This window comes from Cavia porcellus, unplaced genomic scaffold (genome assembly GCF_034190915.1).
Source record: "Cavia porcellus strain 051 isolate PalLab524CR breed Dunkin Hartley unplaced genomic scaffold, mCavPor4.1 scaffold_15, whole genome shotgun sequence".
In the NCBI taxonomy this organism is placed as follows: Eukaryota; Metazoa; Chordata; class Mammalia; order Rodentia; family Caviidae; genus Cavia; species Cavia porcellus.
The window spans coordinates 59,718,824-59,742,062 of record NW_026947498.1 but is presented as its reverse complement, the minus strand read 5'-3'; the positions used below and the strand labels follow the sequence as shown (position 1 = coordinate 59,742,062).

General features: G+C 37.6%; 1 protein-coding gene across 5 annotated transcripts in view; it reads left to right on the top strand.

Annotated features, from left to right (window-relative positions):
• The window catches only part of Usf3 (upstream transcription factor family member 3), a 93,604-nt gene that overhangs the window by 29,480 nt on the left and 40,885 nt on the right, over nucleotides 1-23,239 (top strand). For 2 of the 5 annotated variants that reach the window (XM_013151782.3, XM_063224984.1), the window contains 3 exons: nucleotides 7,632-7,756; nucleotides 9,605-9,669; nucleotides 11,077-11,105. In XM_013151782.3, the coding sequence (XP_013007236.1) occupies nucleotides 9,623-9,669; nucleotides 11,077-11,105 (76 nt within the window). In that variant the 5' untranslated portion in view covers nucleotides 7,632-7,756; nucleotides 9,605-9,622. Of the gene's footprint in view, nucleotides 1-7,631; nucleotides 7,757-8,781; nucleotides 8,860-9,604; nucleotides 9,670-11,076; nucleotides 11,106-23,239 lie in introns of all 5 variants that reach the window. The other 3 variants (XM_063224986.1, XM_063224985.1, XM_013151784.3) reach the window with 3 other exon arrangements.

Below are 23,239 nucleotides of genomic sequence, written 5' to 3'. Positions count from 1 at the left end.
GTCTTTCTCTTCTTCCCGTGTCTCTTACAGTCCTGCTGCCGTCCTCAGACTCACCAGGCTTTTTTTGTTTATGGCCCTTGCAGTTTCTCTTTTTTCTCCCTCATATCCTTTTCCTTACTGTTCTTCCTGACAAAAGTCTTACTTATTTCCTAAAACTTTGCTTTCTTTTTATTTTATTTTATTTTTTTGTCTTTTTTATCAGTACCAGGGATTGAACTCAGGACTGCCTGCTTGCAAGGCAGGCGCTTATGCCGCTGAGCTAAATCCCCAGCCCCAACTTTGCTTTCTTTAACCCACAAGAAACATGCTTTATCTGTTCTCACATAGCATTTTACTAATAAATCTTTGTGGTAATATTTACTAATTTTTCAATTTATTTAAAAATTTAAATTTTATTTTATTTTCGGAAAACAGTTTTAATACCATTTACATATACAGTTCACTCATTTAAAGTGTACAATGTAATGATATTTAGCTTGTTCATAAAGTTTTACAATGATTATCACAGTCAATTTTAGAAGATTTTCATTACCCAAAATAGAAATTCCATGACCATTGGTAGCTGCTTGGGGAAAACCTGGTGTATGAGAACCAGTGACCAAAGCATAATATAGTGAAGAAGAAACAGATAAGTTCAAGATTCCAGAAATACAGATTATTGGTGATTTATTGTCAGAAGCATGGCTTGGTTAGCATCAGGGCAGAAGGATCACTGCACCCTAGGGTAGGAAGAAGGGTTTTACATGCTAAGCTAGACAGAAGTGGCTCTCGATTAACGAGAGTATACTTGAGCCCTCTTCAGAAGATAGGTAGACAAACAACATCCTCTCCCCAAACTATGAATATGTGAACATCATTTAAGAAACAGTTTGCACATGAGTGGCCAGTGTAAAATACTCAGATGACTCTTTTAATGACTTTGTTTAGCTCATAGTGTTTGGAATGTGTGCCAGGGATCCCTAGCAGGCAAAATGGCATTTATGATCCAAGATGGCTAATCCTTCTCATTTCTGTCCTCACACACTTTAACTTACTTTTTAAACTTTGGGATTAAAATAAGTGTAGAGCTCTTGTGAGTCGGCACCATCCACAGATTTGGAGAAGGAGATCAAGAAGTCAACAAGAAGCCAAAACCTCCTGTGAGTTGGCACCATGCACAAGCTGACTGGGGAGGAACTAGATGTCAGTCCCTTCTCGCACACAGGCAGGAAGACAAGAAGAGCCAACATATCCCTCTCACCGCTCCCTTAAGCAATCGGCTGATCTGGAGAAACATGGGCTATGTTGCATGATGTAGAATACAAAAAATACAATTTAGTGCTTGTAGTGTTTAGTGTTTCACTGATTTTGCAGGCCTTAAGCTGGTAGTCTCATCTATTCAGAGAACAACAATATGCAGTGTAGCATCTATGGGGGATCTCCTGAAAGTGGTGGCCATTGTTAATTACCTTGTTTTGAAATCCTGTGTCATTCTCATCATTTCGTTTGGTTGAGATTTGTTCTGGTTCTTTTTTGGAGCCGGAGATTGTACTCACAACTTTGTGCTTGCCAGGCAGGTGCTCCTGCCACTGAGCTAACTCCTTGGCCCTATTCTGTTTTATCTTGTTTGATTTTGTTGTCTCTGATGGCATGGGCAATTATTTCAAAGATAAGATACTTATGGTAGTCATTTTGAATTTTCTTTTATCGTGGCTTGAAGTCCTATATTGCATTCATTGTTTTGTTTTTATTCGGCTTCTGTTTTGTTTGATTTTACTATGTCTGAAGGTATGAGCAGCTATTTTGAAGACAGCAAGAGGTATTATGGTAACCATTGTTGATTTCCTATTATCTTATTTTGAAATCCTTACATAGTCTCATTTTGATTGGCTTTATTCCATTTTCTTTTGCTTCATTTTATTCTAACATAAAATTTAAAAAATAAGTATAGAATCACCAGAAATTTTAAAGATAGTATGAAGAGTTTTATGTATCCTTTACCATGCCTTTGCAATGGTGGTATTTTATAAAGCTATAGAACAGTATTTAAACCTGGAAGTTGACATTCACTAATCAGTTTTTTTTTTTGTTTGTTTGTTTTTTTTGGTAGTGGTGGGGTGCTGGGGATCAAACCCAGGGCCTTGTGCATGCAAGGCAAGAACTCTACCACTGAGCCACATCCCTAGCCCTACTAATCAGTTTTTGTAATTCATCTTTTAAGTATCTTTTGTTTCCTGTACTATCCAGTATGGCAGCCATTAGACGTTTACTAATGCAGATTTAAATTTAAATTACTTAAGATTGTATGGAATTTAAAATTTAGTTCCACTAGCTCACTAACCACATTTCAAGTAATCAACAGCTGCATGTGACTGATGATGACCATGTTGAACATCGCAGATACAGATTATTTCCAGTTTTGCAGAAAGGCCTTTCAGACAGCACTGATTTAGCCTGTACTCTTACTGAGGGCAAACATACCTTATTCATCTTTGTATATGTATGCAATTTCTAGGACAAGATGTGTACTCAAATCATACTTGAATGGCTTGGTACAGTCTTTTGTTTTATAGTACTTAAGCACTGATAAAATGATACTATTTATTGAATAGTAAATCAAAAACTAGAACTCAGGTTCTAGTTTTAAGTTCATTGATCTTTCAATATGGATCTTAATTTGTGTGTTCCTCAGTGTGTATCAGTTTTAGAGGAAGGAGTATTAAAGTAATTTATAATTCATCTTAAAATTTAGGGTACACAAGAATCAATTGAGAATTATATAGAAGTACATATTATGAAACCTCTCCCTCCAAAGGTTCTGAGATTAGAATAGCCTAGAAATGGAATCACACTTATGTGGATATTTAACTTTGAAAAACAGTGGCAGAACTGTTTTTGAGGAAAAGAAATCTTTTAAACAGTAGTATTGGATCAACTACATATATAGGTGGGAAAAAGTGAATTTTTTCTGATATTTTGAGACAGAGTCTGGCTGTACAGTTTAGGCTGGCCTTGAACTCACTGTGTAGCCCAGGCTGGCCTTCAATTCAGCGTGATCCTTGTGCTGTCTAAGTTCTGATATGGTATGTGCCATCAATCCTGGGAAAAAAGTGAATTTTGACCTCCCTCTCATGTCATGCATAATATGGATCACTGACCTAAATGTAACAATTAAAACCATGAGCTTTCTAGAGGCAATCTTAGAATAATATCTTGGGGTTGGGTAGAATTCTTTTGGACAAGATATAAAAAGTAGTTATAGAGGAAAATATTGGTATTCTATTTCAGTGAGAACTTTTGTTCACAAAAGACACTATAAGCAAATGAACAGGCAGACCACGTCGTGGGAAATAATGTTGTAAACTATATTTCAAAGGACAAGAATCTACAATGTACTGTATGAACAGCTTTATATAAATCAGTGTGTGTTTGTTCATCTTGATTGTCAACTTGATTAGATTGAGGTATGCCTGGGAAATTAATAAAGCACACTTGCAGATGTCTGTGAGGGTGTTTCCAGAAACAGTTGGCAGATGGGACAGCAAACCAGTAGGAAAGACCTGCCCTGAATATAGGTGGCACCTGCCACTAGGCTGGGGGCCTGGTTGGAACAAAAGCAGAAGGAGGAAACCTCAAGCATAGGCTCTCTTTCCCCTTTGCTTTCTGGCTGCCATCTGGCCTGCCGCTTCCCTTTGCTGTGCTCTTTTGCTGTGATTTTTCTGCCTAGCTACACACCCAAAAGTAATGCAGCTAGCCAACTATGTGCTGAACTGTGAGCCAAAACCTTTTCTTCCTTAAGTTGATTTTTCTCAGGTATTTTATAACAGTGGTAGAAAGCTAACAAGATGATAAAAAGATAACCCAATCTAAAATTCCACAAAAGATGCTGGTCATGGAGGCACTGACCTGTAATCTTAGTACTCTAGAGTCTAAGGCAGGATTGCAAATTTGAGCCTACCCAGAGCAATTTAGCAACTTAGCAAGACTTTATGTCAAAATCTTAAAAAGGGAAAGGGAAGCTTAGTGCAAAGGCTGTGTTTAATTCCTAGTAGTATAGTGGAAAAGTAGGCAAAAGATAGGAACAGACCAAAAAATACCTATAGATGACCAGTACATATATGATAATGTTCAACATCTTTAGGCATTAGGAAAATGCAAATAAAAACTACTTTGAGATTTTATCTTATCCCAGCCAAAATGTTTGTTGTCATGAGTACAAAAAACAAAGAATATTAACATGTGTGGGGAATAAGAGACTTTCCTACATTGTTGATGGGAATGTAAATTGTAGTACAACCATTATGGAAATCAATATGGAGATTCATCAAAAAACTAAAAATAGGAATACCATTTGAAATTGGGCATGGTGGTGCGTGCCTGTAATCCCAGCATTCAGGAGGCTGAGGTAGGAGTATCACTTAGAGTTCAAGGCCAGCCTAGGCCACATCTCTGGCCAGCCTGAACTACTTAGCAACACCCTGTCTCAGAAAGAAGGGAGAAAGGAATGAAGGAAGGACTGACAAACAGACACAGACAGTTTGACCTAGCAACACTTCTGGGTATGTTTCTAATAGAATTAAAGAGAATATACTATAGTGATACATGCATACCTATGTTTATAGCCATATAACTTATAGTAGTTAAGCTCTAAGAGCCTTCCTAGATTCCCATCAACAGATGAATGGACAACAAAAATGTGGTGTATATACACTACGAAAAACTACTCAGCCATAAAGAATAAAATCATGTCATTTGTAGAAAAATGGATAGAACTCAGGACCATCGTGCTAAGCAAAATAAGCCAGACTCAAGAGGTCAAATATTACATGTTGTCTCTTATATGAGAAACTTTACATGATAAACAAATATAGAGAGATAACAGGAAGCTAGAAGGTTGACTTGGGAGATTGGGAAGGCCACTGGGGAAGGAGGACAGAGAGGTAGGTAATGGGGTTGAAAATAATCAAGATATGGTAAATGCCTGTACCAAATTCCAAAGCAGACCTCACTGTTCTGTATATGGACTAATAAGAAAAAAATGTGATTTTGTGCCTATGAGAACTACAATCTGAGAATCATTAGATTTGATTAATCGCCAAATTACTTATCATAAAATGATAATTTATTGATTAATCAGGTCATATTTTAGCATTTTCATTAAAATTTATGCTCCCTTAAATATTTTAAGAGTTATTTGTGTTTAGATTAGATTGTAGCTTAGTAGTGGAGCGCATGCTTAGAGCATGCTTAACATAAGGCCCTGGATTCAATCCCCAGAATCAAAAGCAAAAACAAAAACCATTTGTTTATTAGTAGGTTAATTAGTAAGTAAACAGATTTATAACAATATAATTTTTCTAATATATATTCTTTTTTAACATGTGGGATGTAATTTAATATTGAAATAATTGAACATGAAAAAAATATTTTGAGATGAGGTCTTTCTGTGTAGCCCAGTCTGGCCTTGAATTCATGGGAGTCCTACAGTGTCAGCCTTTCAAGTGCTGGGGTTATAGACAGGTACCTTCATGCTCAGTGTGACATGATAATATTTTGCGTGGAATTGGATGTAATTAAATTAATTAAAATTTTGTCAGAGATGGATACTCATAATGGTTTTTGGTAAACTGGATGATTTCAGTTTGCACTTGTATTCCTTTTTCAATTAAAATTTTGGTACAATGAATGTTTTACTTGTGTAATAGGCCCCTAATTCATTCACGTTAAAATTCTACATATTTAGTGACTTAGAACTTTTACCTTTGACATAAAGTCATCATAAGTAATTTATTCATAACATGAAGTTATCCGTGAACTTTCAGAAGTGCTGCAGGGGAAAGAGTGGCACTAAGGTATTGGTTACATGCTTGAAATACCTGCTTGGAGGATGTAGAGGAAAAGGAACCCTTGTACAGTGTTGATGGAAATGTAAAGATTGTGGCAAACAGTGTGGAGGTTCCTCAAAAGATTAAAAATAGGACTGTGATATGATACACAATACTACTACTGGGTATATGTCCAAAAGACATGAAATCAGTCAGCCAGGAGACATCTGTACACACGTGTTCACAGCAGCACCATTTGTAGTAACCAAGAAATGGAAATAGGGGCTGGGGATTTAGCTCAGCAGCATAAGCACCTGCCTTGCAAGCAGGCGGTCGTGAGTTCGATCCCCGATAGCGATAAAAATGAAAAAGACAAAAAAAAAAAAAAAAAAAAAAAAAAAAAATGGAAATAACTTAAACGCTTATCAGCTGGTGAATGGGTTAAGGAAATGTGGTATACAATACTATTCCAGGATTAAAAGAAATGGAATACAGTCATTTACAACAACATGGATACAAACGGAAGGTATTATGGCGAGTGAAATAAGCCAGGCACAGAAAGACAGGTATCACATGATGTCGCTCATCTTGGAATCTAAAAATGTGGGTCTCGCAGAAGTTGAGAGTAAAATGGTGGTTCCCAGAGGCTGAGGAAAGTGACTAGTGGGGAGGCGGAATGGGGGGAAGATTGATTAGTGGGTACTAAAATATAATTCGGAGGACAAAGTTCTGGTAATATAAAAAAGCTGCAGAAAGATTCCCAGTGTTCTTAGAAAGAAATAATAGCCAAGCACAGTGTTTCATGACTGTAATCCCAAAGGTGGGAGGCTGAGACAGGACTGCAAGGTCAAGACCAGCCCAGCAATTTACAGGACCCTGTCCAAAAAAAAAGTAAAGCTCTGAAGCGGAGCCTCAGTGGTAGGGTGTTTGCCTAGCATGTGTGTGTCCATAGGTTCAATCTGTAGTTTAAGAAAAAAGTTAAAGCTTTGGGGATAGATTTACCCAATTAGAACATTACACTGTGTGTACATGTATCAAACATAGCTATAAATAGCCGTATATGTCTAATTTTTGTCAGTGAATAAAATTAAAATTTCTAGAAACTATAAAATTAATCTATATCGATTAAAAACAGTAGAGGAAGGGCTAGAGAGAAGGGGTTTCCTGCGAATAGAAGAGGTAGAAAGAATAGACATGAAATAAATATGAAGAAACTTTTGTTTGGGAAACATTGCCCTAAAATACGACTAAGCTTCTCAAACTTTCTGTGCCAAAAGAGGGAAAGAGGAAGAAGAGATGGATGAAAAAAAAAAAGCACATAAGGAACTTGTTGAAAACACAAATTCCTGGTCCCTCCTGGGGCTTCTCATTTACCAAGTCTTGGATGATGATCTGAAATCTGTTTTTCATTTATTTTTTTGAGAACGTGTCACACACAGGTCTGAGTGCTATCTAAAGTTTGTAGTCACTCTTCTGAGAGAAAAGAGGGAAGTAGGAACTTAAAGGGAAGGTCATCTTAGATTTGAGGGTAGATCTATGTGAGGGACTTGAGGTGACCACGGCAGCGAGGACCGAGGGACTGAGCTTGCGCAGCCTTCCAAGGGCTGTCGTGCCTTGGAGGCCACCACCTTTGTGAGGCAGAGTGTGGGTAAGCGCCTTGGAAAGTGACTTGGGAGCAACTGCGTTCATTCACTTTCAAGTTGTGGACAGAATTCAGGGTCCTTGTGCACGCCACTGAAAATCTGCCCGCATGCCAGCAGGTGCAGCCTGTAGCCCACTTGCTGATCATGGACTCACAGCAACTATAAACATTTTTCTCTTTTGTAGTTAGAAGAAAACATAACCTATAGACCATCCTCTGGCTGAAGATGATAGATTTGGATCAGAAACGGGAGGTGTTGGAAGCCAGGAATCAAAAGTGAAGAAACTCTGCAAACTCTTGGGTGAGAAAGGTGACAGAAATGATTTCTTTACTTGTCCCATATTGTCATCCCGTGGTATCTGAAGTGAGCGCGTGGCCTTCGGGCCCGTGTACCTTCACACGTTGTAGAGAGAAGGTGGAATAGGAGTAAGCTGGGAATGAATCTTGAGTATACATTTCTGTGTCTGTTGCTGTAGTTCGTACTTAACTGTCCTCTCCTTGCCTGTCTGAATTTCTTCTTTTTGTGTATCTGGGTGGTTTTTTTCTTTGTGTTTTGAGACAGGGTCTCTCTGTGTAGTTCAGGCTGGCCTTGAACATTTGATAACTCTCTTTCTGGCCTCAGCTTTCTGAGTACTTGAATTACAGGATGTGCCACCACGCTTGGCTATATTCCCTTTCACAAAGTAAAGTCCCCTCCTTTCTAGGGGTAGAGTTTACCCTAAAATACCTGGTTAATGCTTACAGCTAATGTTTCTTCAGTTCTTAGGACTGCAGGCCCCATGGTGTTGTGCTGTCCTTGCCCTCGCTCTTGGGCTCACTGGCCCTCTCCCTTCTCTTCCCTCTCTTCTCCCCTCCCCTCCCCTGCCCTCCTCTCCTCTCCTCTCCTCCCCCTCTCTCCTCTCTCTGCTCTCCTCCGCTTCTCTTCTCCTCCTCCCCCCTTACCTCCTTCTCTCCCTTCTTCTCTTCTCCTCCTCCCCCCTTACCTCCTTCTCTCCCTTCTTCTCTTCTCCTCCTCCTCCCCTCCCCTGCCTCTCTCTTCCTCTCTTCTCACTTGCCCTCCCCTCTCTCCTCTTTGATAGGTTGTTACTAGGTAATTAAATCCGATCTCAAACTAGCAGCTCTCTTTCTGCCTGAAGCCTCGTGAGTGCTGGCAGGAAGCCATCCCAACTTCCTGCATAATTTCATTCCCTTCTCAAAATGACCCAGCGACGCAGGTGACACGACTGAGGTTCCAACAGGTTAGATAGCTTGCCCAAGACCTGACAGCTGGGAAATGGTAGAAGTTCTGTTTTCTGACTTTGGACTTCATCCTTGCAACTTTCTTTCCTCTTTCAGAGGAACAAGGAACAGCTATGCTTGCACCTCCTCCAGTTACCAGAACAGCTCACCAGCTTGGCAGACCTCCTTTGGAAGGTTGTTAGTTCCCAGGATTTAAAAGCATCAAAGTTTTCTTTATGAAATTATTGAAAATAACAGAAGAGAAAGAAGACCCTATTATATTGATGATTTACATAACTATATATTAATGTTTTGGTCACCAGGCTTTTCCCATATATGTGTATGTTTCCCTATAGTCTGTATGTTCTTTAGTATCCTTATATTTTATGTAAGTATATGAATATAATTCTCATGTCCAGATATTAATGACTTTCATATGATAACCTGAGATTTCTAGGAGTTTAAAGAAAATTTAGTAAATGAGTGAACAAATGAATATTTGCTTACACAGATAGAATATTACATCTATACATTTGAAATTTTGAATTTTTCTGTGTTCAGAGAGAATCATTCTAGTTTAAACTTTGGATGACTGACTCCTCAGTGTCATGAACAAAGAATACACTCAGAAGTCTGTGCTATCTGTCTTTCTAAGTCTTGGTCAGATTTACATCCCATTTAATCTTTTCTTGATTTCCAAAGCAATGACCTTTTCTGTTCGTCTTCTCCCGTGTTTTTTTTGGCAGTTTCTCACATTTGACATTCACATACTTTTTTGCCCTGTTTTTCTGCACTTCTTTCCATACACAGCATCTAACCCAGTGCTTTTTCAAGATCATTTTATTTCTTAGCATTTTCTTATTCAAATCAAGTTATTATTGGTCATTTTCCCAAGATTCTAGAGTGACTAATCTTTCTGTCTTCTTTTGTTTCTTTGTAGGTTCCTACCACTGTCACCATGCCAGAAATGACAGAGCATGAGACTCCTACAAAAAAGCAGCACAGGTATGTATCCACAGTCCAGAAATTATATATATACAGTTTGGGCTGGTAAGAAGCAGAAGTAGTTCCCATTTCACTTAGGGCACTTTCATGTGGTGACTAGAAAATGATTAATCTCCAAAAATATGTATGGATAAATGTAAATAGATTTACTGAGGGTCATATAGTTAAACTTTGCCTCTCTTTCTTATTCTGCTAGCAATCCAAGAAGTAAGACTATCAGGAATTAAAATAGTGGATCATGATAATCTGTGCTCAGTGTTTAGGTTTTTTACTAGCATATAATATTTTGTAAATCCTGAAGTCTATAGTCAGTTCAAATAGACATAGACATTTTGCAGCATTATAATCCTTTAATGGCAATATGCTTATCTATAAAATACTACTTTTTTAAAAAAGAAATCATCTTTTAAACGTCTGATATTTGGTCAGGATCTCTGCTTAGAATTGCATGGCTAGTGCCTTTGTTAATATTAAAATTACTATTCTCCTTCCTTGCCAAAGAGCTACTGTGTGTCTTTGTTTCTGTCTCTGTCTCCTCTCTTCTCTCTTTCTGTGTGTGTGTGTGTGCATGTACGTGTGTGTGTACGTGTGTGTGTGTGTGTGTGTGTGTGTGTGTGTGTGTGTGTGAGACTGGGGATTGAATCCAAGCCCTTTCACTTTGCATTGCATCTGCAGTGCTCATTTTTTTTTTCTTTTTTTATTTTTATCGGTACCAGGGATTGAACTCATGACCGCCTGCTTGCAAGGCAGGTGCTTATGCCGCTGAGCTGAATTCCCAGCCCCTGCAGTGCTCATTTTATTTTTTATTTTGAGAGATGGTCTCACAAAGTTACTAAATTACCCAGCATGGACTCAAACTTGTAATCCTTCTGTCTCAACCTTCCAGAAGAATTTAGAAGTTTGGACAATCTAAGGGTACAGATACAAAAGATGATTCAAGTGCCAGTTGTCAGTGCTTAAAAGCGTGTTGTTGGCCAACACATTTCCCTTCCTGGGGATTACAGAGTTACTTGCACTCCTGCCTGGGTACCAGGGCAAACATCAGAAGCCATGTATGTGGCACATACTTTGAGAATTTGCTAGCACCTAAATTACGTTTTTCAAAATTGCAAAGGTTTCAGTGATTGATTCTTATTTTCAACCCATGACTTTTGGGTACTAAAGAATCTAGAATTTTGGTTACTTCTAGAGATGGTGTCTTTAAATTTATATGGAATCATTAAGTTTTCATGCCATAGTAGGCCCTAAGAATTTTTTCTTCATGTGACTTCTTGTTGATACAACAAATACAAATTCATGAAACTTAATTTTTATGGTTCTCAAAATATAAAGTATGTAGTAAAATGTTTTCTCATTATCTTTATGTTACCTTTTATCTGTATACTTCTTTTTTTTTTTTTTTTTCAGAAAGAAAAACCGGGAGACACACAATGCAGGTAAATACAATAATTTAAATTTTACTTGTTAACATCTTTTTGCTTTCAAAATAAAATTGTATCACAGTTGATCATAAGTTTTTATGAGCATCTAATTATTAACTGTTGCATTTTGTTTTTTAAATGTATTATTATTAGTACATATTTGCTATGTATGATACCATTCATCATAGGGAATTTGTACCTGTACATAATATGTCTTAATTCTTCTTTTTTTCCCACCCACCTCCCCTCTTCAACCATTTTGCCCTCTCCATTTACAAAAGCTTTGTTTCCATTTTTCCTCTACCAATCTTTTTTTTTTAAATCCTTTTCTCTTCCTTTCTTTTCATTTGCTCCCTTCCTTGTTCCTGTTCCCTCTGAATATATTCTTCTTACTTCCCAATATTTTGTTTTGATCATTATTTACCCTTTTGGTTTCTCATACAAGAGAAACAATGTGATATTTAAACTTGTGTCTTAATTTATTTCAGTTAAAACTATGGTCTTAAGGTGTATCAGTTATCTAAAAATGACTTAAATTTATCTGTCTTTTTGGCTTAATAGTACTCCTTATATATAAATACCACATTTTTTTTCCTATTCATCCATTGATGGGCATATGTACTGTTTTTCAGATTTAGCTATTACAAATTGTGCTGCTATAAATATAGGTATGCATTTATCACTGCCATACGATGCTTTTAATTCTTCAGGGAAGCTACCTAGAAGGGACACAGCTGGACCAAATGGAACCTCTAGTTTTAGTTTTTTGAGGAATTTCCATACTAATTTCCATAATGGCTATACTAATTTACACTCCCACCAACAGTGGAGCAGGATTCCTTTTTCTCCACACTCTTGCTAGCATTTGTTACTTACTGATTTCTTGATGATAGCCATTCTTTCTGGAGTGATGTGGAATCTCAGTATTGTTTTAATTTGCATTTCTTTTTTAATTTTTAAATTTTTAATTTTTGTATTTTAAAGGGAATAAAACAAAACAGTAAAATAAAAGAAAACAGTGAAAACAGTATTGGATTTCAAACACAAGACAAGGAAATATCCCATAGTTGTTATATTCCATATTGTTATGCTCTAAATAGATGCTCAGACTACTAGCTTTAGGTCTGCAAAATCAGTCAAACAATACAAACATTAAGTTGTTTTTTTACTTCAGTTGCTGTCATCTCAGGCTGTGTTCCTTGGAATTAGCCAGTTGCTTACTAATTTGCATTTCTTGAATGACGGCTGATGCTGAGCATGTTTTGTATATTTGCCATTTGTACTTTTTCATCTGTTCATTTCAGATGCCCATTTAAAAATGTATTAGTATATGACTGCAATTCATACAGTTTACAACTATGTTGAGGAATGGTTACATATATATACCACAGCTTGTTTCTTGTTTTTAAAATCTCCTTCCTTTCCCTCTCCCTTTTTCCCTCTTTTTCCAGTTCCCTATCTCATTTTCCATTCTTGTTGACATTATTACTCTTAGCTCATGTTATGGCATTTACTGTTTACAGTGCCTGAGGTTATTTGGGTCCTACACAGGGCACATTTTTGTTCTACTTAGTCTTCCTTTTGCCCTCTACCTCACTCTTCACACTTTGTCCCTTGGACCACTTCCCTATTGCAAGAAATACAAGTCCCGGTCCCCTCTGTTCATCCTTTTTTATTCTTTTTGTTTATACTTTACCTCACTAAAAAGAGAGGTAGCATATTGTATTTAAGCTTGTGTATCTGGTTTATTTCATTAAACACTGTATTTTCTGGGTGCATCCATTTTCCTACAAATGCCTTAAATCATTCTTTATGTCAGGATAGTATTCCATATATACCACATTTTCTGTATCTCTCATCTCTAATGAATATATAGGCTGTTTCTAGGATTTAGCTGTTACAAGTTGTATTGCTATAAACACTGGTATGCATGTATTGCTATAGAATAAGCAATACATGAATATCTTCTTTGGGGAAGATACCTAGCAGGGCGATTTCTGGATGATATGGAATTTCTAATTCAGTGTTTTTTGGAAATCCCCATACCGATTTCCATAATGTTTGTACCTGTTTCCATTCCTACCAACAATGAAAGAGGAGGGTTCCCTTTTCACCACAACCATACCAGCAATTGTTATTGATCAATTTCTTTTTTTTTTCTTTAATTGATTGATTTCTAAATGATTGCCATCTTTTTGGAATAAGATGGAATCTTAGCCTTTTTTACGTTTGTATTTATCTAATGGCCAGAGATGGTGAACATTTTTTGTATATTTGTTGGCTATTTGTATTTCTTCCTCTATGAGTGTTTATTTATTTCTCTTCCCCATTTTTTTGACTGGATCTTTAATTTTAGGTGGATTAATTTTTTTTGAGTTTTTGTATATTTTAGATATTAATCCTCTGTCTGAGAAGTACCTGGCAAAACATTTTCCCATTCTGTAGATTCTTCACTGTACTAATTCTTTTGCTGTACAGAAGATTTTATTCTGATGTAATCCCACTTGTTAATTCTTTCTGTTGTTTCTTATGCAATTAAGGTTCTGTTTGGCAAAGCCTTTTTTCCTACACGTCTTCAAGTATTTTGCTGTTTTACCTTCCAGTAGGTTTAATGTTGCTGTTTAATGTTTGGATTTTGTTCCATTTTGATTTTAGTTTAGTATGTGGTGAAAGATAATAGGTCCAGGTTTTCTCCCTTTAGCATGATGATTGGTTATTGATTTCTCATATAGCTTTTATCATGTGCAAGTATGGTCCTTCTATACCTGTTTTCTTCAAGTTTTTTTTCATCATGAAAGGATGTTGGATTTTATCAAAAGGCTTTTCGGCATCTATTGACATGATCATATGGTTTTTGACTTTGGTTATGTTTATGTGATGTATTTATTGTGTATTGTTTATACGTTGAATCATTCTTACATCTCTGGCATGAAACCTGTTTGATTATAATGTATGATCTTTTTGATAAGGTGCTGCTGAATTCCGTTTGCTAACATCTTCTTGAAGATTTTTTACATGAAACAGATTGGCCTATAGTTTTCTTTTTTAGTTGGGTCTTTATCTGGTTTAGAGATCAGGGTAATACTGGTTTCCATCAATGAGTTTGGGAGTACTGCATCTGTTTTATTTTGTTTGAAGAACTTGAGGAGTGTTGATGATATAACATCCTTAAAGGTTTTGTAGAATTTAACAGTGAATCCGTCAGGTAGTAAGGTTTTTTAGTTGGTGGATTCTTTATTACTGTGTCAGTTTCATTATTTGTTATTGGGTAGGTAAGCATATTTATGTCTTCTGGGGTTAGTTTTGGTAGCTTTTATATATTTAGAAATCTGTCCATTTCTTCAAAATTTGCTAACTTGTTGGAATATAATTTTTCAAAGTAGTTACCGTCTTCCGGGTTTCCACAGAGTCTGTGATTTCATCTTTTTCATTTGTAATTCTATTAGTGTTTGTCTTTTCTCATTTTCTTTTCATGTCTGAAATTTGTTGATTTTTTTTTATTTTACTTTTTAAAAATTTCTCAATTTCATCTCTTATCTTTGTAGTTAATCTCCTTAATTTTGGTATGAGGCTAGTGTATTGTTTCTCAAGTACTTTAATCACCGGGTATGGTAGTGCACACCTGTAATCACCTAGGAGGTTGAGGCAGGATTATATTGAGTTTGAGACCAACCTGTACCATGTAGCTCAAAAAAATAAAAAGCCTCAAAACAAATCAAGTATTTTAAGATTTTTTTTTGGTTTTTGGTATTTTTAAATAGATTTTCTTTTTTTTTTTTGTTTTCATCTTTTTGAGACAGGGTTTCATAATGCAATTTAGGCTGGCCTTGAACTCACTTTGTACCCCAGCCTGGCCTCAAATTCACAGCAATCCTTCTGCTTCAATCTCCTGAGTGTTGGGATTATAGATGTGTGCTACCATGCCTAGCAAGATTTCTCATAATGTTGTCTCTTTGAGTGTGATCTGTTTTCTTAATTTGAACATTGATTGCAATGAATTTTCCTATTATAACTGCTTTCATAATGTTCCGAGGTTTTAACAAGTCATACTGTTGTTAGAGTATTTCAGTACAACAAAGGAGTAGAATATAAAAGTAAAAGTGGCCTTTCTTCTAAGGATGTGGAGAGGAGCCTGTAAGGGGAGCGGTGTGGGTTTTTTCTCTGTCCTCGGTACAGGGTATGGAGGTATATGTAACCTTTGGCTGGGGTGCTTAGGGCGGGTATTGATGACATGAGAGGAGCGATGGGAATTTTCTTTACTCACACTGGAAAAGGAAAAAGGAAGTTGCAATAGGGAAGGAGGAAGTGACCTCAGGGTAAACATCCCCAATTTGGCCTTCTACCACCATAATGTCCTGTAATTTATTCTAGGGCAAAACTCTTTAAACCGTCATTATTGTTAATTTCTGGAAATTCTTAAATTTCTTCTTTGATTTTTTTTTTCCTAATGACCCATCGGTTGTTTAGGAGTATATTGTTAAGTTTTCAGGAGCTTTGGCTTTCCCTAGATTTCTTCTGTTGTTGATTTCTATTTTCATTGCACAGTGGTCTGGTGGTATGCATGGGATCCTTTCATCTGCCTTGGGAGAACTGAGCTCAGAGATCTTCTATTTCCTTGCTTTGCTTTCCCATTCTTCTATCTGTATCTGTGTTTATTTGTTTGTATACATGTATATCTCTGAGTGTGTATATATATGTTTTTTAAAATTATGCATGGCCCCCTCTTTTTTTGGGAGTAGTGCATGATGGCAACTGAGGAGAGTTTATGGTTTGTATGGGGATTTTTAGTTGGATGTTACTTCCTTATGAGTAGTTTTCAGCTTTGCATGTCCAGTGATAGTATTTACTCCATTATTTACTTCAGGTGATTTTGATTCTGTCCCTGTTTTGCTGAATTACTTAAGTTTATAGCAGCATTAGTAGATTCAGTCTTACAACACTTCTTTAGGATAGTTCTTGCAATTACTCTTCTATTCTTTGTCTATTCTCTATGCACAAAGACAGTTTATTATCTGTGTTTGCACTGCAATTAGGTAGGAGATGTGGGGTGGGAAGGATGGCAAGTGACTGGATGAGGATTGTTAGACACTAAGGGGAGGTGTGAAGGGGAACAATGGTGGTTGAGAAGAGAAGGTTGATTTGGGGTCTGTTTTTATTGGAGTACTCTTTTAATTGAGTTGCAGGGTTAGTGTCAAGTTTTCAGAGGATATTTTATGGGGCAAAAGCAAGATATGGGAGAAAGGGAGTTTATTTTGTTACTGAGGAAAGCTATATAGTTGTCCACACTTTCCGATAGGGAGGACAATAAGGCTCAGGATGGAGAGGATCGAGGGTGAATACTGGAGAAGACAGGAATGACTGTGAGGGAGCTAAATATGAAGTTTTAAAACTTAGGAGGAGGAGCGTATGTGTTTGAGAAAACAATAAAGAAATATGTTGGTAATTTCTATTAGGTTTTAGGTAAAGAAACTAGATAGAGAGCTAAGACAAAGGAGAGAAACTAGATACCTGTTACATAAGAGCAAGTGAAAGAACAAATACACAAAAATGTCAAACTGATAAACAGAGGAACCCATAAAAGAACGTAATTCCACATTACTAAATAAATCAAGAACTATACAAAAACTTAAACCGATAAATGTGCAATGGGAACACAGATTTAATATTCCAGTGAGACACTGGATATGTGATTCCCACGTAGCTTCTTTGCTGGAGAGTCAGTACTCACACTCCAGTGACTCCTCTGATCCCTGCACCATAATACTGAAGTTAACTCAAACTTGGGACTTTTTTCTGCCAGTTTGCAGCTGGCCTGGCCTGGCCTTCCCTTCCCTTCCCTTCTCTTCTCTTCTAAACCCTCCCTTCTTCCTGCTTTGCTTTCCTTTCCTTTCCTTTCCTTTCCTTTCCTTTCCTTTCCTTTCCTTTCCTTTCCCCTCCCCTCTGCTTCTCTTCCCTCCCCTTTCTGTGTAGTTGAGACTATCCTTGAACTCATTATTTACCCCAGGCTGGCAATCCTCCTACCTTAGCCTCCTGATTACAGACATGCACCACCATAGCTGGTAATTGCGGGTATTCTTGCAGAGTGTGATCCACTCCAAGTTTTTTTTTGGTACTAGGGATCAAACTCATAACCCTTATGCCATTGAGCTAAATCTCCAGCCCCAACTTCGAGTTCTTGAGTTAGGACCTCTTGCTATCCTTCTGTCTGGGTGTGATGGTGGGTTTGGCAGATAGGTCCACTGACACTAAATTGTCCTTTTGAGTAAGGGTTATTCCTATGCTATCAAATCAGCCATAAGAATAACAGGCTAATCTGTTTCATTGGTATCTATGAAGGCTAGTTGAGAAATAACATACCATGAGACCCTGTTTTACTTCTCCCTTCAGCCTAGAGAAGAAATACAGATACAGTGTAAGCATCATAACAACCCAGTCTTGATCCATAATAAATGTGTACTAAAGGTGATGGCCATGTCACCTGTACTTGTGAAAAACAGTATTCAACAGTAATTTTGTAGACTCAGTCACCTAAAACCCAGGAGGCTGCGGACTAAATAATGCCAGAGCAGGCAAGAGAAGAAGAAAAAAGAAAAAGAAAAGGCATAGGAGGGATGAAGTAGAAGGGGGCACAGGGTCCTATTGATGATAAGACAATGTTGTTATATATTTAGAAGGGAATAACAGGAAAAATGGTACGAAATTGGTAGTGAGATATGGAGATAGAAAAAGACTTTATGATTGATAGACATATTAGAGAAAAAGTTTAAAAGGGAGATAAATGAAAATGTAGAGAGGAAAGAAAAAATATTGACAATGAATAAAACATAACAGAAAGAAGTCTGGTGAAGAGATATGTTTAAAAATGGAAGTGATATAAAGAAACAGGAGAATCCCCTTACTTTCTATATTGGGAGAAAAAGTTAAGAGGAAGAGAAGCAATGTACATAGACATGCTTATAAAAGAAAAAAGGGTAAAATAATGGAACAAAAGTTTGGTAGAAAATGTATAGAATGAAGAAAACAGTAAAGAGTAAAGAAAATAAAAAATTTTAAAAAGTGAATAAAAACAGAAAAATAATACAATCAAATAAAGACTAGCAAAAGAAGTCTTCTGTTGTTTTGGTCATGTGGCTCTTTTCCTTAGCCTAGGGTTAAGGAGCAGAGCTCTGGCAAAGACCTTTCTTCGTTCATTCTAGAAGGCTAAGGTGGCAGTCTGTCCCCAGAACAATGCTGGGTGTAGAGATCTGCATACAGTAGGAACATGGCACCAATGTGAGCTTTCAATCGTTTGTAAGTTTAGACTGCAATTTGTGATAGCTCAGACCCCAGAATAAAATCTAAGGAAGCAAGAAATTAAATTTGGGGAGCAAAGGCTTTATTTAGGCCAGGCCTGGCGACGAGTCTCCGGGAGCCAATTTGGAGACTGTGTGCCCCCGAGACTGCAGAAGGGGATTTTAAAAGCTGGAGAAGTGGGGGGGGGGGGACAAAAAAACCCCACAGAGCTGTTAAGCTGTTGACCCAAGTCTGGAAACTGTAAAGCTGTCCATTTAGTTCTGACAACATCGGGAGCCTTTGGTGCCTTTCAAGTTACTCCCATCCTGCAGATAAGCATTATCTTGGAATAGCATGTCTGCAATAACATTTGGAGAAGAAAGTAGAAAGTTAATTATCTCAGGACAGCTCGTTAGCGCTAACATGTGAGAAGGGGTCAAAAGTTACAAGAAGCTGAAACTTAAGTTTTTACAAGGATTTGGAACTTAACCCTTTTGGTGCATTAGGGTTAAGCCACAACATTTTTTGTAATTTCTTTGAAGTTAAGCATTTCTTAAGAACAGTGCAATTAGCACATTTTATGACAGACTACCACTGGATAGGGAAAGGGGGAAGGCAGTGTGGCACATTACAGAACAGAAAATATGGCAATATTACATTCCTTGGGGAGAGCAAGGTCAGGTAAGGGTCGTGCTAACAAGCAAGTCTCCCTGCATACAAGCAAGGTTAGATAAGAAGAAATCCTGTTTTCCTCAGCAGAGAATGGGGAAGCCTAGGAGTAATTAACAACTCCTGTTAGCTTATCTTAGCACTGCATCTGTTATTTGTAGAGCACAACAATGGTTAACATATCAATTAGGTAAGGTTTTACAATTCTTTACAGAGAAGAGCATTGATTAACATATCAATTAGGTCACCCAGAGGGAAAAGGAAAACACATTACAGTAAGGCCATGTTACAGGTAATTTGCTATAATACAAATATGACGAAGCTATTTTTCTTAGAGTGCAACACAATTGGCCTCGGTCTGCAGGAGACTATTCAGTCCTCACTAGCCCTTGCCTCTCAACAGGACTGCCCCCAGTCTGCCTCCAGTGGCCAACAGTTTTTGGGATTGTCTTTCCCTCATCCACTCGGGAACTTGTCAGTATGAAGCAGCCAAAGGACTTCTCTGGGACCAAGGTTGAAATAGCCAGTCCTTCCCTTTCCTGTCCCCAGTTGCTCCTTCTCCATGCAAATGTGACCTTGTGCGTGTACCAAGATCACTCACCAACTGTTGACTGTAGAGGACTGCTCTAAAGGCAGTGTTTCTCATTCTCTTTGCTGGCTCCAGCTGCAGAAGACTGTCCTGGTCCTGGTGCAGTTGTCCAGTTCTCAGTGAGCAGAAAAGTTGTGGGTTTTATTTTATTTGAAAGGGAAAAATCCCCTGGAAAAGTAGGGAGCTAACAAACCAAAAACAACAACAATAGCAAAACAAAACAAAATGATAGGAATTTAAAATGGTCATTATATTGCATATTATTATCTTCAGAATAGTTGCTCATATTACCACATACAGAAATAAAACAAAATGATAAAACATCATAAAATATTGGATTTAAAAAACAAGGCAGGGGGCTAGGGATTTAGCTCAGCGGCATAAGCACCTGCCTTGCAAGCAGATGGTTGTGAGTTCGATCCCCGGTACCAATAAAAAGGAAAAAAGACAAAAAAAAAAAATCCTCTACAGTTCCTATAATACATATTATCCTCCAAATAGGTGCTCAGACTAGTTTTAGACCTGCAAATTCAATCAAACAACACAAGCATAAAGGTGTTTTTTTTTTTTTTTTCAGTTGCTGTCATCTCAGCCTAAGTTCCTCCAAATCAGCCAGTTGCTTGGTGGGGTGGGGGTGGGGCAATTGCTCTTTTTGTCTTCTAGCCCACACACTGGCTGGCTCACAGAAAGGCACAGTTTGACTTCTTGATTCTCTCCTGTTCCCCATGGTGCCGCTGGCTCATAGGAAGACATGGTTTCTATGGGTTGATTTCTTCATAGTGGCCATTCTTTCTGGGGTGAGATGGAATCTTGGCAGTTTAAAGTTGCATGTCTCCAGTGACCAGTGATGCTGAACATTTTTTCATATATTTGTTTGCTATTTGTCTTCATCGGAGAGGTGTGTATTCATCTCAGATGCCCATCTTTGGATTGGGTATTTAAATTTGGAGGGTTAATGGGCATGGTGGCACATGCCTATAATCCCAGCACTTGGGAGACTGAGGATCATTGCAAGCTCAAGACCACCCTGCTATACAAAGTGAGCTTAAGTACAGAGAAAGACCCTATCTCAAAAAGACAAAAAATTTTTTTTTGAGTTCTTTATATGTTCTTGATAGTAATCCTTTGTCTGAGGAACAGCTGTTAAAATTTTTTTTTTCCATTATGAGGGTTGTTGCTTTACTCTGGTAGTGGTTTCTCTTGCTGTGCACAAGCTTGTTAATAAGATGAGGTCCCAGTTGTTCTTGTGCAATTAGGGTTTTCTTCATGAAGTTTTTGCCTACATCAGTGCCTTCAAGAGTTCTGCCTATTCTATCTTTCAGCAAATTTAGTGTTCCTGTTTTAATATTTATGTCTCTGATCGATTTTGATTTTAGTTTTGTGCATAGTGAAAGTGTGACTCTAATTTTAATCTTGGGCATGTGGAAAGCCAGTTTTCTAAGCAGCATTTATTAAAGAGGCTGTCTTTCTTCCTATGAATGTGTTTGGCATCTTTGTCAAAGATAAGGTAGCTAAGTATGTCTGCAGTTGTTTCTGCATTTTTTAATGTGTGCCATTGACCCTCAGATCTGGGTTTTCTTTTTTTCCCCAGTACAATGCTGTTTTAAAGAGAAAAATCCCAGTAGCTTTATAGTGTAATTTTAAGTCTGGGATTGTGATGCCCCTGCCTTGCCTTTATTGCCCAGAATTGTGTTTTCTGTTCTGGGTCTTTCCTGGTTCTAAGGATGGTGAGTTTTAGGATTGTTTCTCTAATTCTATGAGATATGCTATTGGAATTTTGATCAGAATTGCATTGTCTGTATTGCAGTTTGGAAGTATGGCCATTTTTTTACTATATTGGCTCTTTTTACCTGAGAACAAGGGATATCTTTCCATTTTCTGATACCCTCTTTGATTTTCTTTTTTCAGAGTACTATAGTTTTCTATATAAAGATCTTTTACTTCCTTTGTTAGATTAATTATTAAGTATTTCAATTTTTTGGATACTGTTGTGAAAGGTGTTGTTTCCCAAAGTTCTCTCTCTGTGAGTTTGTTACTTATATATAGGAAAATTATTGATTTTTGAGTGTTGACTTTGTATCCTGCTGTGCTACTACTGATTTTGGATATTAATTCTAGGAGACTTTCAGTGGAGTTTTTGGGATCTTCTTTGTAGAGTATCATGACCTCCATTGAGCCCCTGGAGCTGAGGGCACACGAGATGATTTCCAGTGTGCCTGTGCTCACTCCAGGAGAGCTTTGGACCATCGCCCCCAGTAGTTGGGACCCCACCCAGCTTTCTGAACAACCATAGGAGGCATGGGAGATCTAGTCGGCCTGACTAGGCCACACCTACCCACCTCCATTGAGCCCGGGAAGCTGACGGCATGCAAGGTGAGTTCCAACACACTTACTCTTGCATGGGGAGAGCTTTGGACCATTGCTTCCAGTGGTTAGGACCCTGCCCAGCATCCTAGACCACCGGAGGACACACAGGAGGTCCCTGTGGGCATGACTGGGCCATGCCCAGTGACCTCCAATCAGTCTTGAGGGGCTGTGGGCACATGAGGTGATTTCCAGCAGGCCCGCAGGAAGCTTTGGAATATCGCTTGAAACCTAGAAATATAGGAAAATGACAAAACAAAAAACCAAAATGCAATCTCAAACCTTCAGCCCATCCCAAGAAATCCTGGGAGCCATGTACATAGAAGAAAATATAAGGCTTACATCTGAAATGCCTGAAATGATATCAACTGAAATAAAGAAACAACTCTGGGAAGCTATAAAAGAACTCAAATCGGAAATAATCTCCCAGGTAAAAGAAATGATAAATGTAAATGTAATGAAAGAAATGCTAAACATATCTAAAGAAGACCTAGTTAAAAAGTTAGAGGAACAATGCAAAAAGATGGAAACCCTGAATGAACAGTGTAAGAAACAAATAGAATGCATGAAGCAGCTTCAAAGATATATACAGGAAATCAAAAATTCCATTGAAAGCTGACAAAACCCCTCAATGAAAGTGAAGATTGAATTTCAGACCTCAAAGACAAGATTGCAGCTAGTGGACAGGAAAATAAAGATCTTTTAAAAATAACAAGGAATCAAGAAATAACAATTCAACAGCTGTAAGATGATAAAAGAAAAACAACATAAAATTGATAGATGTCAGTGAAAAAGAAGGGGACAAGACAAATGATATGAAGAGGCTATTTACAGAAGTAATAACTGAAAATATCTCAAACATGAGAATGGAAACTGACATAGATCAGTGAAGCATATAGAACTCCAAATAGCCATAACCAAAGTAAAACTACACCCAGACATATAATAATCAACATCCCAGAAATCTAACATAAAAACAATATTAAAAGCTGTTAGAGAGAAGAGACAGATCACCTATGGAGGCAAACCTATCAGAATCACAGCAGACTTCTCAACACAAACAATGAAGTCAAGAAGAGCATGGAGTGAAGTATTTCAGATCCTAAAGGAAAACGACTCCCAACCCAGACTGATGTACCCTGAAAAACTGTGCTTCAAAATGGATGGAGAAATAAGATACTCCCATGACAAGGGACAGCTGAAGAATTTCATGATCATCAAACCAATGCTCCAAAGAATACTGAAAGATACTGTA